The sequence below is a fragment of the Aspergillus multicolor genome (genome assembly GCF_047715735.1).
Source record: "Aspergillus multicolor strain CBS 133.54 unplaced genomic scaffold BDW74scaffold_19, whole genome shotgun sequence".
NCBI lineage: Eukaryota > Fungi > Ascomycota > Eurotiomycetes > Eurotiales > Aspergillaceae > Aspergillus > Aspergillus multicolor.
Window position 1 is genome coordinate 236,904 of NW_027395970.1, and position 13,164 is coordinate 250,067.

General features: G+C 50.3%; 3 protein-coding genes across 3 annotated transcripts; 2 read left to right on the forward strand and 1 right to left on the reverse strand.

Moving 5' to 3' along the window:
* The first annotated feature begins 106 nt into the window (after positions 1 to 106).
* BDW74DRAFT_156334 (ubiquitin-specific protease UBP15) lies at positions 107 to 4,685 on the forward strand. The gene is made up of 10 exons (XM_073724983.1): positions 107 to 493; positions 586 to 706; positions 876 to 1,020; positions 1,075 to 1,229; positions 1,280 to 1,469; positions 1,517 to 2,574; positions 2,624 to 3,756; positions 3,823 to 4,137; positions 4,184 to 4,313; positions 4,358 to 4,685. The coding sequence occupies exons 1-10, from the start codon at positions 485 to 487 to the stop codon at positions 4,465 to 4,467; spliced, it is 3,366 nt and encodes a 1,121-aa protein (XP_073582136.1). The 5' UTR covers positions 107 to 484; the 3' UTR covers positions 4,468 to 4,685.
* Positions 4,686 to 4,793: 108 nt separating this feature from the next.
* Positions 4,794 to 6,011, forward strand: BDW74DRAFT_39982 (emp24/gp25L/p24 family protein). Its single transcript, XM_073732692.1, has 4 exons — positions 4,794 to 5,051; positions 5,113 to 5,301; positions 5,359 to 5,638; positions 5,704 to 6,011. The coding sequence occupies exons 1-4, from the start codon at positions 4,899 to 4,901 to the stop codon at positions 5,712 to 5,714; spliced, it is 633 nt and encodes a 210-aa protein (XP_073582137.1). The 5' UTR covers positions 4,794 to 4,898; the 3' UTR covers positions 5,715 to 6,011.
* A 296-nt stretch (positions 6,012 to 6,307) lies between these two features.
* Positions 6,308 to 8,058, reverse strand: BDW74DRAFT_179828 (MFS transporter; the record flags this gene model as incomplete). The annotated part of the gene is made up of 4 exons (XM_073729560.1): positions 6,308 to 7,204; positions 7,262 to 7,320; positions 7,365 to 7,475; positions 7,536 to 8,058. The coding sequence occupies 4 exons, from the start codon at positions 8,056 to 8,058 to the stop codon at positions 6,308 to 6,310; spliced, it is 1,590 nt and encodes a 529-aa protein (XP_073582138.1).
* Positions 8,059 to 13,164: the final 5,106 nt, after the last annotated feature.

Genomic DNA, 13,164 nt, shown 5'->3' on the forward strand with positions numbered 1-13,164 from the left:
AATGCGGGTGGACCAAGGACCAAAATATTATGATATCACTGTGCGCTGCCCTGGAATTGAATTTTGTCTCTTCATTGAAACGGAGGTAACAGAGCTGTACTTGAAAGGAAGACCATAATATAGAGGAGAAGGGCCCTTACTGAACCATCTTAGCATCAAGCAGTAAAGCGTCCTTGCCCTGCAGAAGTGCTGCTCTGGCTGTCTTAATAATCCCCTCTGTGTCCCGCAAGCCGTACCTATTATGGGCTATCATTGGTGTCTTCAAGTGAACGACTCCGCCACAGGCTTCAACTCCCTTTGACAGAACCTGGATTAATATCTGGTTCTGACTTTGCACCTCCGCTCTCTCACTCTGACCGACCTTTTTGTTTCAGGTGGTGCATAGATCAACCTTTATTTTGTCTTAGATAACTGTCCTCCTTGGCCCAGATCTCGAGCAGCGAACTTTTGTAGTTCGAGTGCTCGAGCGCACTTTCCTTCCTTCATGGACAACGTGAGCCCTCGCCAGTTTTCTCGCTACAGCAGTAGCGAAGTTTGATAATCTGCCAGGGAACCTTCGCTAACATGTCTTTCAAACCCGTGAAGGTCGCAGATAGTGAAATGCTGGTTGATGAGTACGAACAGTTCCAGCATGATAGGACCGATGATGTCGTTGTCTCGCAGTCCGGCTCCGAGGAGCCAGACGCAGAACCCTCCGCGGATGACTGTAAGGGCCTCCCCACAACACCTCCCTCGTCGCCGGCGACCATACATTTGGTTTTGTCAGATATCGGGCTGCTCCAATCAATCCCCGCAATTGTCACCTGCTAGCGACCGCCCTTGAATGCGCTCAATTGGTCTACAAGAATGTGCTCTAAGATGTGTTCGTTTTGCAGTCCCGGCCATGATGGCTCGCGTCCTCCCGAAAGACCCAGATCTCGAAACCGCAGACGAAACTTGGAATACATGGTCCATCAAGAACTGGCGGAAACTGGAGAAGAAAGAGCATGGGCCGACCTTTCAGTGCGGAGGATCCCCATGGTGAGTGGAAACCGGCGCATTGCTGTTAGGACGGCATGCTCACAGCTATCGCAGGCGGATTCTTTTCTTTCCTTACGGAAACCACGTCGAACACGCTTCCTTCTACCTAGAGCACGCATGGGAAGAGGTCCCAGAGAACTGGTATGCCTGTGTTCAATTCGCACTGGTTCTTTGGAACCCGAACGACCCGACAATCCAGATAACCCACAGTGAGTTGGCTCCCTTCTCGTGCAGAACTGCTTCGCTAACTGCGGTATAGCCGCGACCCATAGATTCAACCAAGACGAAGGCGACTGGGGCTTTACGCGATTCGCGGAGTTGCGCAGACTATTCCATCTACATTATGAGGGGCGCGGTGTACCTCTTGTCCAGAATGATGAGGCCAATGTTACCGCATACGTGCGCGTTGTCAAGGACCCCACGGGTGTCCTATGGCACAGTTTCCAGAAGTAAGATTCCATGGTTTTGTATAATAGCTTTGCTGACTATAATGCAGCTACGACTCCAAGAAGGAAACGGGCATGGTCGGATTGAAGAACCAGGGAGCGACGTGCTATCTGAACTCACTACTACAGTCCTTATATTTCACAAACGCCTTCCGAAAGGCCGTCTACCAGATCCCAACGGAGGATGAAGCATCGAAAGAAAACAGCGCATGGACCCTGCAGAGGTTGTTCAATAACCTACAAACCAGCGACTTGCCTGTTTCGACGACAGAGCTTACGGCATCGTTTGGCTGGGAGTCGAGGCAAATTTTCGAACAGCAAGACGTTCAAGAATTGTCTCGAAAGTTGATGGAGAGATTAGAGGAAAAGATGAAAGGAACTCCGGCAGAAAAGGCACTCCCCGAACTGTTTGTCGGGAAATCAAAAACGTATATCTCTTGCGTTAATGTCCCATACGAGTCATCACGGATAGAAGATTTCTGGGATATTCAGCTCAATGTCAGGAATAACAAGACTCTTGACGACAGTTTTCGCGACTATATTCAGGTGGAAAGGCTCGAAGGAGACAACAAATACGATGCGGGCGCACCATACGGCTTGCAAGATGCTGATAAGGGTGAAATATTCGAGAGCTTCCCTCCTGTCCTGCATTTACACCTAAAGCGTTTTGAATACGACATTCACCGGGACGCCATGATGAAAATCAATGATCGCCATGCATTCCCGATGGAGTTCGACGCCGCCCCGTATCTGTCCAAGGATGCCGACAAATCCGAGGCGTGGACCTATCAGCTACATGGCGTTTTGGTTCATAGTGGTGATTTGAACGCGGGCCACTACTTTGCATTTTTGAAGCCCACTAAGGACGGGTTCTGGTACCGCTTTGACGACGACCGCGTGACCCGAGCAACAGACAAGGAAGTCTTGGAGGAAAACTATGGTGGGGAGTATGAGTTGCCCAATGGCGCGGTCGGAGTGAGACAGCCATACACCCGGGGATTGTCGACCAAGCGGTCGACGAATGCGTACATGTTGGTGTACGTTCGCAAGTCAAAACTGGATGAAGTTCTTCTTCCTATAACGCAGGATGACGTGCCCTCTCACATTGGTAGGTTCACTCGGATACACTGAATGACCGTCGATTAATGTGTTTCCAGAAAAACGGCTTGCCGAGGAGCGTGCCGATATAGCGCGCAGGAGAAAGGAGAGAGAAGAGGCTCACTTGTATACTACGGTTGCGGTAATATCTGATGACACTTTCAGATGCCATCAAGGCTTTGATCTAACTAGCTTTGACCGGCCGCTTGTTCAAGAGGCGCTTCCAAAGGAGTATAGGATTTTGAAGAACACGAAGGTTGGCGAGTTTGCGGAACAGATTGCAGAGGAGAAAGGGCTCAACCCACTCCAGCTTCGATTCTGGGTCATGGTCAATCGCCAGAACAAGACAATGCGCCCAGATCAAGTCATTGTGGACTCAGGAATGACAGTGGACGAAGCGTATAGCAGATATGCCACCAAGGGCAACATGTTCAGGGTATGGTTGGAGGTTGCGCAGCCATCGCCCGACGGAACAGTCTCTTGGCCGGATCCTGCTACCCATGTGCTTGTTTTCTTGAAGAACTTCGATGTAGCAGCACAAACCCTCACTGGAGTTGGCGCGGTGTACGTGCGCAAGAACCAGAAGGTTGGAGAGCTGGGGTCGACAATACTTGAGCTGATGAATTGGCTAGCCGGCACAGAGTTTATTCTTTACGAGGAGATAAAGTACACTATGATTGACCTCATGAAGCCCAAGCAAACGTTCCAGCAATCGGAAATCCAGGATGGTGACATTATCACATTCCAGAAGGTCGTCAAGGAATCAGAATTGCCTCCAACCGCAATCTACCAGGATGCCAAACAATACTACGATTATCTTTACAACCGCGTCAATATCAATTTTGCGGCCCCCAAGTCGGACGCAAACGACGCTTTCACTCTCGCACTTAGCAGAAAGATGACCTATGATCAAATTGCGAAGAAGGTTGGCGAGCACCTAGGTGTGGAGCATACCCACTTGCGGTTTTCACCGGTCTTGCATAATAATGGGCGAGCCAAGGGATACATCAAAAGGAACCCTAATCAAAACGCCCAGACTCTGCAGAGCATATTAGGCCCAACGACTGGCTATGGTGCCGGTGTGATCCGGCAAGATGCTTTATACTATGAGGTGCTGGAAACGAGCTTGAGCGATTTCGAGTCCAAGGTTTGCCTCCGCGTGACGTGGCTTTCTGAGGGCATCACTAAAGAGGTAAGTTTCTTTTTTTTTTTTTTTTTTTGGAAGCCCGTTGATGTGGATAAGGGCTGACGGATGTAGCAAACCGTGGAAGTTCTGGTGCCCCGAGATGGGACGATTCAAGACGTTCTCGCAGGGTTGCAGAAGAAGGCGAATTTGGACGACGACACTATCAGCAAAGTGCGCGTTTATGAGGTTCACAATTATAAGATCTATAAGGAATTCGCGCCAGAAGCCAAATTTGGTGGCTCCAGTGATTTTGTGTCATTGTACGCGGAAAGAGTGCCTGACGAGGAGCTCGAACTGGAGAGTGGCGCGCGGGTCATCAACGCGTTCAACTTTGACAAGGAGACCAACAAGCCACATGGCGTGCCTTTTAAGTTTGTCATGAAGCCAGTATGTACCCAGATGCCTCTTACAGTGCATTCGCTGACTCTAGCAGGGTGAGATTTTCAAAGAGACCAAGGAGCGGCTCTCGAAGCGGACAGGCTTGAAGGGCAAGCGATTAGAGAAGGTCAAGTTTGCTGTGGTTTCCCGCCAGCTCTATTCAACCCCGCACTATCTTCAAGATGGTAAGTCTCTACCTCGTCTTTGGTATTGCCGCTAACCATTCCAGACGATATACTGTCAGATATAATTGGTGACTCAGAAGACATGCTGGGCCTGGACCACCCGAGCAAGAAACAGAGCTTTTGGAACAAGAGTGAGTCCTTCTTCATCAGATAGCCGGATATGATGATAAATAAGAACCCAATCATGTTGCGCGGCTGGAGAATTTTGCGGCTGTATCGGTGTCTATATGTTGCGGGCGATGGCACAATTATTCTTATGGTGTAGACGGCTGCTTGCACTGCTATGATTACCATTCAACTCAAGAGGCACATACTTGCTGAAACGTATACTATAGCGATAGTACCTACCAGTGGATGTTCATTCTCATCGCGCTTGAAATAGTATAGCTGTAGCACCGTCCTCGGTGGCGTTCCATTGTATTGTAGTCCTTGAGCTAGCGGCAGGGGTCCATGACAGCCCGCGGAGGAGGATGCAAACAGGCCAAACAGCACAACAACAGCTGGCCAGAACTTGACCCAACAATTCGATCGCGCTCCAACCAGCCCGCGGAGAACAACATCGAGCTCGGCCACTAATTCTCCAAAATGCGATTCACAGCCCTGGTTCTCGGCCTCCTGGCCTATCTGGTGTCCTCCGTTACCGCAACCGCCCTCACCTACCGACTTGAGGCCAACGAGAAGGCCTGCTTCTACAAGTTCGTCGAGCAACGGAACACCAAAGTCGCATTCTACTTCGCTGTTCGTTTACGAAATCGTTAGTTTGCACAATTGATGAATACTGATGATGGGTCGTTCGTAGGTCCAATCCGGTGGCTCCTTCGATGTCGACTACGCTGTCGTCGGTCCCGGCGAGAAGCCCGTCCTAGACGGCACCAAAGAGCGCCAGGGCGACTTTGTCTTCACAGCCCAGAGCGTCGGCGAGTACCGGTTCTGCTTCAACAACGAGATGTCCACGTTTGCTGAGAAGATGGTTGACTTTGAGATCGCCGTATGCCCAACTTTCCCTTACCTTGTTTTGCAGACAGCTGACTGTATACATTCCCAGCTCGAGAACGAATCCCGCACCGAGCTCCCCTCCCGCCAGGGCGCGAACCCCGAACAAGCCTCCGCGATCGAAGAGTCCATCTTCAAGCTTTCCGCCCAATTGTCCACCATCTCCCGTAACCAGAAGTACTTCCGGACGCGCGAGAACCGCAACTTTAGTACGGTGCGGTCAACGGAGCGCCGGATCTGGAACTTCAGCGTTATCGAGGGCCTGATGATGGTTTCGATGGCCGGTCTGCAGGTTTTCATTGTTAGGTTCTTTTTCCAGGGCGCTAGGAAGGGTACGTATACAGATCCATATGCTCTTTTGGGATTGAGAAGGCGAGGAGCTAACGTGCGTTTTCAGGTTACGTGTGATGAGCGAGAACGACATATAGTATATGATATGATTCCTGAACTGAATTGTGGCGTTTTCGTTGCGGTGCGTTGCGTCTGACTCTGCGTGCGTCTGTATCTGTATCTACGAAGCTTTTCCTCTTGTGTCTATTAGAGCCAAATTTATTGCCTCTGCATCAATGTTGCGCTACCATTCGGACGGCCTGTTCATAATCTACGAAGCACATTAGCTAACCATACTTTAAAAAAAAAAAAAAACGCTTTCTGGAGGTGAAAAAATGGACTCTGGGATAGGGAGCAGGTCAAGGTATAAATCCATTGATGCAGAATTGAGTAAGGCAGTGTTTTTGGTTTCACGGAAGGAGCAAGTCCGACTGCTCTACCATCATGTCTGCCCTCCAGATATCATTCTTGACTAGCTTCATCTATTCGTCAACCCCCTTGACAACGTGAGTCTCTACCACGATTTTCAAGGACGCACTATCTTGTGGGTTGCATGCATTTTGATTCCCCTTCCGACACTATTCAATATCTTACAGACATACTAAAAAATGAAGTTCGCCTAGCTACACCTGCGCGGCAGAGCTCGCACGCGGCTTAGACTCAACATCGGTTTAGGGCCCAGCCTCAACGTCAACATCAGTGACTGTGTCTTTCGGCTCAGATCTCTCAGCGGCCGAAGCAACAGAATCATTCTTCCGAGCAGCCCGCTGCTCCATCCGCCTCACGAAAGCGTCAGACTCAGCCGCATACTGACACCTCTTCCGAATCGCTGGACCATACTTGATGAAAAGCAGAGGGAGCGGAACACAAGCAAGTGCCAGAAAAGCCGGGATACTTGACGCCCACCGTGTCCCGAGTTCATCGTACATCTGCGTCGTGAACAGCGGGAATGCAGCTCCAAACAGACTCCTCAGCACGGAGTTCGCTGCGAGCACCGATGCCGCATAGATGGTGTACGAGTCAACGAGGTAGTTAATAACGGAGAGAAAGACGAGTACGATTCCAAAGCCGAAGGGGACGATGGCGATGATGGGCACGATCCAGTGGATGCTTGAGGGGGATGTTGTCCATGCAAACCAAAAAAGACTGATTGGGATGGCGACACTACCGACAAAGCAGGGGGGCAATCGGGCCTCCGGAGGCGCGAAGCCACCGTGTCGCTGTTGCACCCGGATGTAGCGCTTGTTGTCGAGGAGATTATAGGCTATGGCCCCGAACATCCCAACCATCACGCCGAGGAAGGGTAGCCCTGCGAGTCCTAAGTTCCAGCCGCGCTGGCGCTGGAATTCGATGGGGAATGCGCCGAAGCAAAGGTATAGGGTTCCATAGAGAATGGCGATATATATGGAGAGAAGGAGAACTATCGGCTCGCGGAAGAGTAGGATCCAGGGACGTGAGAGCGCGGTCTTGAACGCTTGTCCAAGGGTCTTTTTGCCCTGCCCCTGGTCATGTTGATAGACGCTTATATACACCTTGCCGGTATGTTTCGCTAAACTTGCTGCTCGCTTCTGAAGGAGAATAGGACCGTACGTTTCGGGGACAAGAATCGAGCCGATTATCTAGACGGCGCCGGAGAATGCTGCCAGGAAGCCCATCACCCATCTCCAACCGGCGTTCATTCCCACTGCGACGTTAGTTTTGCACTGATAAGGGAACAACGATACTTACAGAAACCTCCAATAACAGGCCCCAACACCGGTCCCAAGAACGGAGCAGCTGCAAACATCGTCGAGGCTCGCCCACGCTCGCTAGCAGGGAACATATCTGCAATAACGCCGCCTATTTAATCATGGTCAGTACAAGTATCGACAGATGTTTAAACTGCGGGGCGTCATTGACCAGCATTAGAAAGCGGCGAGCTCCCAATCGTGCCCGCAATGAACCTCAGAATGAGCAGCGTCCAGATATTCTGAGACCCAGCAACACCCGCATTGAATGCCGTAACCCCAGCATAACTCAGGAAGAACAAAATCTGGCGCCCGTACATCTCGCTCAACGGCGCCCATAGCAGGGGACCAATGGCAAAGCCAACAACGAACAGCGAAAGACCAAGCGTGCCTATCTCTGAGCTGACGTCGAATTCGTCCAGGATACTAGGAATGCCGCCGCTGTAGGCTGAGCTCATCAAGGTCACGGCTAGTGTTGCGAGCGCAACCATCATGGTATAGAACCATTTTCGACATCTTGGCCATTGCATGGGGTCGCGAGGGTCACCCTCGCCATCTTCGATCCAGTTCACGACATGCGGGTCCTGTTCTGTGCCGGTACCGGGATAACTGTGCGCGAGGATGCGGTCCGTCAAGACTCCTTGGTCAAGGATAAGGCGCCAATGTGGAATATGTTCACGTTTCTTCTCTGCCATTGAATGGGAGGTTGAGGATGATTCCTCAGTCTGGTTGAAATACTGCGGTCAGCAGTTTTTATCTAACACCATCCCCTCCTAATTATGGAGGGTGGCACAGGAAAAGTTAGGCCATCTATAGGCTGCACTGAAATTGGATGGGCGCCGAAACCTGGGGTTATGCACGTATGATAGGATGAAGTCGGTGCATAAGTCATCATCGGACAAAGAAAGCTTGCGTTGTGCATGGCGACTGCCACCGGGGTTGGTGGTCTCCGTTCCGCCATAACCGAGACAACGCATCGGAGAATAATCGGTCACCAGACAAGAGAAATTTGGGCAAGAGTCATATATGGTCTGACGCGATGATAGGATCGCAGCAATTGTCGTTGACTCAAGCCTGGCATCGGCGACAAATCCGGAGTAACTTGTTCGGCTTTTGTTACACAATGGCACAAGGAAAAAGCAACCACCTTTAAGCCGCAGGCGCCGGGGATGGAACAGCCTCTGAAGAAATAGACCGCATCTGGACATCGATGGATGTGGTCGGCAGCCCGAATCTCTCGATCTTTCACCGGGCCCTCGCTTAGGGCTAATCATATGACTGTTTTGGTGGTAAGGTGCTCTGACAATTAGGTGACACCTGCCCACCAGGACAGGACAATGACCAGAAGCTTACTTTCGGTACCTGATCCTCGTAGAGAGAAGTTGCCGCATGAGGAGGCCCTTATTTCGATGCTACCTGGAATAAAGACTCGGGCTATCCAGAGGGCCGCTGACGGGGTGCTAGTGAGCAGATCCGGAAAGTAGTCTTGTACAAGAACCTTCAGAATAAGGTTCCAAATTAGATATAAATACGGGCGCAGCTGTTTGCGGTTTTATTCTCTGGGGCCAACGCCCTTCTCGGAGAAGGCTCATGCCGCAGTGAGGAAGTAGATGGACTGATGCTGACAATCCCATAGGTAACGAACACGGTGCATATAGGTCGTAGATGCGGAGACGGAACGAAAAAGTGGGCAATGCTAATAGGTTAGGGCCTTTTATAATCGCATCTCCAGATACCATTTTGTCACTGGTGGCTGATGGAGCTCTTGCTTGGGATGCTCCTGGTCTAGTAGGCAGCCCCGTACGCCCGTGGACGCAGGTAGAGATGCGTAGTGGTGATGAATGTATCTCTAGACTATGTGTTCTGACTTGATTAAATAGGTGAAAACAGAGATATTCTGATTATGGTTGCTTGTTATCAATAAAAAGTTCTGCACTTATATATAATGGTTAGGGATATGGCCGGAGGACTAGAACATGGAGACTATCCAGAAAGCCCTAGAAAGCCAATTGACCTTGGACTACCGAAAACCGTATTCTTTTTAGTAGAAAAGGGTACGACACTTACCTAATATACCATATAAAATCTGCAGGTGTTGATGTTTCGTACCGAGCCACGAGGCCGGTTAGCAACATGCCGTTTTCCATGTCCACCATTATTTTGTCTTTGTATACTATTCAGCACTACCTGCTTGAGATCACTATATATATATGTATGGCATGCTACCACTACTCTCGTCTTCACGAAGTACTGCCCTATCCTGCTCAGAAACATGCAAAGTCCATGAGGTGCCTGAACCGCATCAACCCAGAGCCACTTGCGTATTATATCATATAGCAGAACAACGTCATATCAGGAGCAACTCCATATCAAGCTACCTCTTACTCCTCTACGCGTCGTCAACTCAAGTTACTCGATCAGTATCAAGAGGGTAGACCCCTAGGCAAGACAAGGCCTAAATCAGCACGGATGCTTCAACTACAGAAACGAAAACCAAGACTACAGGTTTAGGCGAGGGCTAGCGGCATTTTTCAGATCAAGCAAACAATAAGCACTACAGCCAATTTGGCCATCGTACGTGGCTGTCTGGCCTCAACCGAATCCGGAATCCAGAGCCAGCTTCTGAGAGAGATTCCATTGACGTTGGTCCGCAAATTGATATCACACTCATCCACCCCAGTCCACCATCCGCCAGCCCACCAGTCCAATGAGCCTGGAAAAATCAGGCCTCTTCCGAAGCGGACCATGCCCTAACCTGCTCAGCTGATGGCAAGCGGTTGCAATGGGTCAATGGCAAGCGGACCGTAATCGCGACATAATGATAGGTCAGCGTTCTAGGCAAAGAGGAGAACCGGTACGTCAGACCAGGCGATCCTGAAATCAGGGAACAACGTGCTGCAGTGCAGTTGATCGTCGGTGCTGGCTTTGGCTCTGGTCCAGACCAGTCCCCAATCCTTCATCCTGCAGATGGGGCCGGTTCGGCTGTGGTCTCCGACGGTACAGGTGCAAGTAGTGAGAAAACTTGGAATGATCTCGACGGTGCGGTGCGGTGCTCTAGAGGATGCTGGCCGACTGTCGATCAAGAACTTGAGGAAGTCTATGGGCTTTCTGACAGCGATTGGACGAGGGTATGGAGGCAATGGCATCGAGGTTTCTGTCATGGCGCTCATGCCTATAGTCTCTAGGGCAGCTGTCCAGGCCGCTGAGCCAGCCACCCAGTCATGGCATGTCATAAGTCATTTGACGCTGCTCTTGATATGACGTTGACAGCCCCCAACATGCCGACCCCGAGAATGCCATGTCCGCTTATCTGATCTCATCTCCTCTCAACTCGTCGCCCCCATACGTCTGACATGCAGGTGATGAGTAGTAGTGCCCTTGCCCTACGTGAGCCCTGCGATGGACACTCTAAATCAGTGGGCTGGTCATGACCGTTGGAGGTGATCTTGGTAGATGTCGCCACCAGGCATTGTTGAAGGTTGATGACAGACATGGCAGGGCCGATTACATCACTGATTCGCCGCCGACAACCTCACCTCCCCATTGACGATTATTGCGACAAATACAAGACTCAATGCTTCTGAAATATACTTTCAGAATCTTTAGTTTGCTTGATGCAGTGGTTGGCTTCATCCATGTCTCTGGCGACCACAGGCTAGCTTCGCTGTGAGAGTAAATACCTATAACTTTAGCGACTAGTGCATAGCGGACTTTGGCTACAAATAGACTGGCTGCGTTGAAGATCTCTGAGACTAGATTGCCGTGATTGAATGTATTCTTTTTACAGATGAAGAGATAGTACGGCGGGTTATCAACAAAGAACGTATGTGATCTGAGGCACCCATTTCTATCAAGAACTCAAGTTCCTGAGATTCCCTTAGCACAAAGCCATGATTGATTGAGTTTGAATGAAAGTGTATATGGCAATAGATTGGTCATATTCTAGATAGATATGATTTGAGGTGAGCAACTCCGCATTGCGTCTGCCGGTTCGGTTATAGAGGAAAATCTCTAGCATCGAAGGACGTGCGAATACGATGGTAATGTAGGGCTACTAGCGGTTGAATTAGTCCATACGGAGGTCTTACCTGAGCTGAGCTGAGCTGAGCGCTCAAGTATGTGAGACAGAGCATGCTTCATTGGAGGCACATCATGCCGCAGCAAATTTAGCCTTATCAATGTCCATTAATGCGTTGCCGATACTGTAAACTACACCCGATTGCAGGGCAGGCAGTGAGAGAGTTCATGCAAATGCGACGCTCCTCTCTCGCTCTAGCCCTCAGATCTCTATCGTCGTTGTCAAATTCACCTCGAGGCATACCAAGAGGCCAGTCCTTCCGACTCGGCACAAGTTGGAAGCTCCTTCAGAGAGTAAGTTATTCGTTAGTAACAAGATTGCGCTCAGGCTGACTTGCCCTGAGTAGAACATAACTGATGACCGAACGACATGTACTACATCAAACTTGTTTGTTCGCGCGTCCCAAGGAACAACGAACAGTCAACAATCAGGGAGTGGGAGGGACATTCCGAGAATCCAAAGATCTGCCCTAATTGGATTGTCGTTATCGACGTGTCGGCGGTTCGCGCCTCGAGTATACCCATGGCACCAGACGACTATTCTTGCACGGAAACAGGACGGCGCTCGGTTTATGGGCTGAATAGGTCTGGATGGCACGCCCTCATAACTATCCCAGGGCAGCCGAGATCAAGCTGTAGCGGAATGTATGATTTATGGACAGCAGATTCGCCTGGTCGCTCTAGTCGCACCTCACCAGAACATAGGACAGTATTCCGGTTTTGAACCGAGTAGTCGAGAGACGACTAGATTGTCTAGACATTCCGTGAGGGATGTAAGCGGTATCGTGATGAAAAATCGTCTCCTTGTCTTCGATTCGAATTGCAGTTCTTCAGGGGCGCCTGGAGTGGCAGCGATGAGAACGGTGACAGTGACAGCTTTCTCGGCGAGGTCGGTTTGTCTTGTGATCTGAGGAATCTGAGGACAGTACAATGAAGTTAGCGCAGTCTCATACAAGTAGGGATATGAATAGAATGAACGAAAAGGACAATATGGTAGGCTTTAGGGTTGCCGTGATGCACCAATCTCATCCTAACCATGCACTCATCTCCACCATAGGATATGCACTCAATGCAGTGAAACAAAGGCGCAGGACACCTTGAATCCAGAATAATCGCATAGTTTGATTTCTTCGCTCGCCTTGGTTGCCATTAGCGCAGCAGTGCCGTCAACAAACAAATGACTCCGTATGACGCAAACGGTGAGAAACGGGCGGAGCAAGGCAAGGCCACGAACCCATCCCGCAACTCAACCTTGACCTCGAGTATGACAAGGCAGAGTATAATTGCACAGCAAACAGGACATGAGACAGTGCAGCTGTCAAAACAAGGTAGGTAGGACGCCCCGGGCCACGACGGGGTAGGGCCACCTGCCAACTATAGTAGCGTTGGAGAATCAAGCGGAGAAGGGCTGTTTCCTTGTTTAGTAGCGCCAATAACAGAATGGAGGTTGAACGAAGAGGGGAGAATTCATAGCTATTGCGTTGGAGTTGAGTATAGTTACGGAGTGAAGGTAACTCTGCATTGACGTTATACCAAAGCTCAACCCGTGAGGCCGGTTCGGATAGCAGTCATTTACCCGAGACTAAGGATGCGTGGCGGAGACGCTGGACTCCATCCGAGCTGTGCTCCACAGTTGTCATATCAATCAGTAGAAGCAGAACCGCGGAGGTGGGAGGCTGGTCAGTGATCGAAACACCTGACGTTCATCGAAGTGTTCGAGGCTC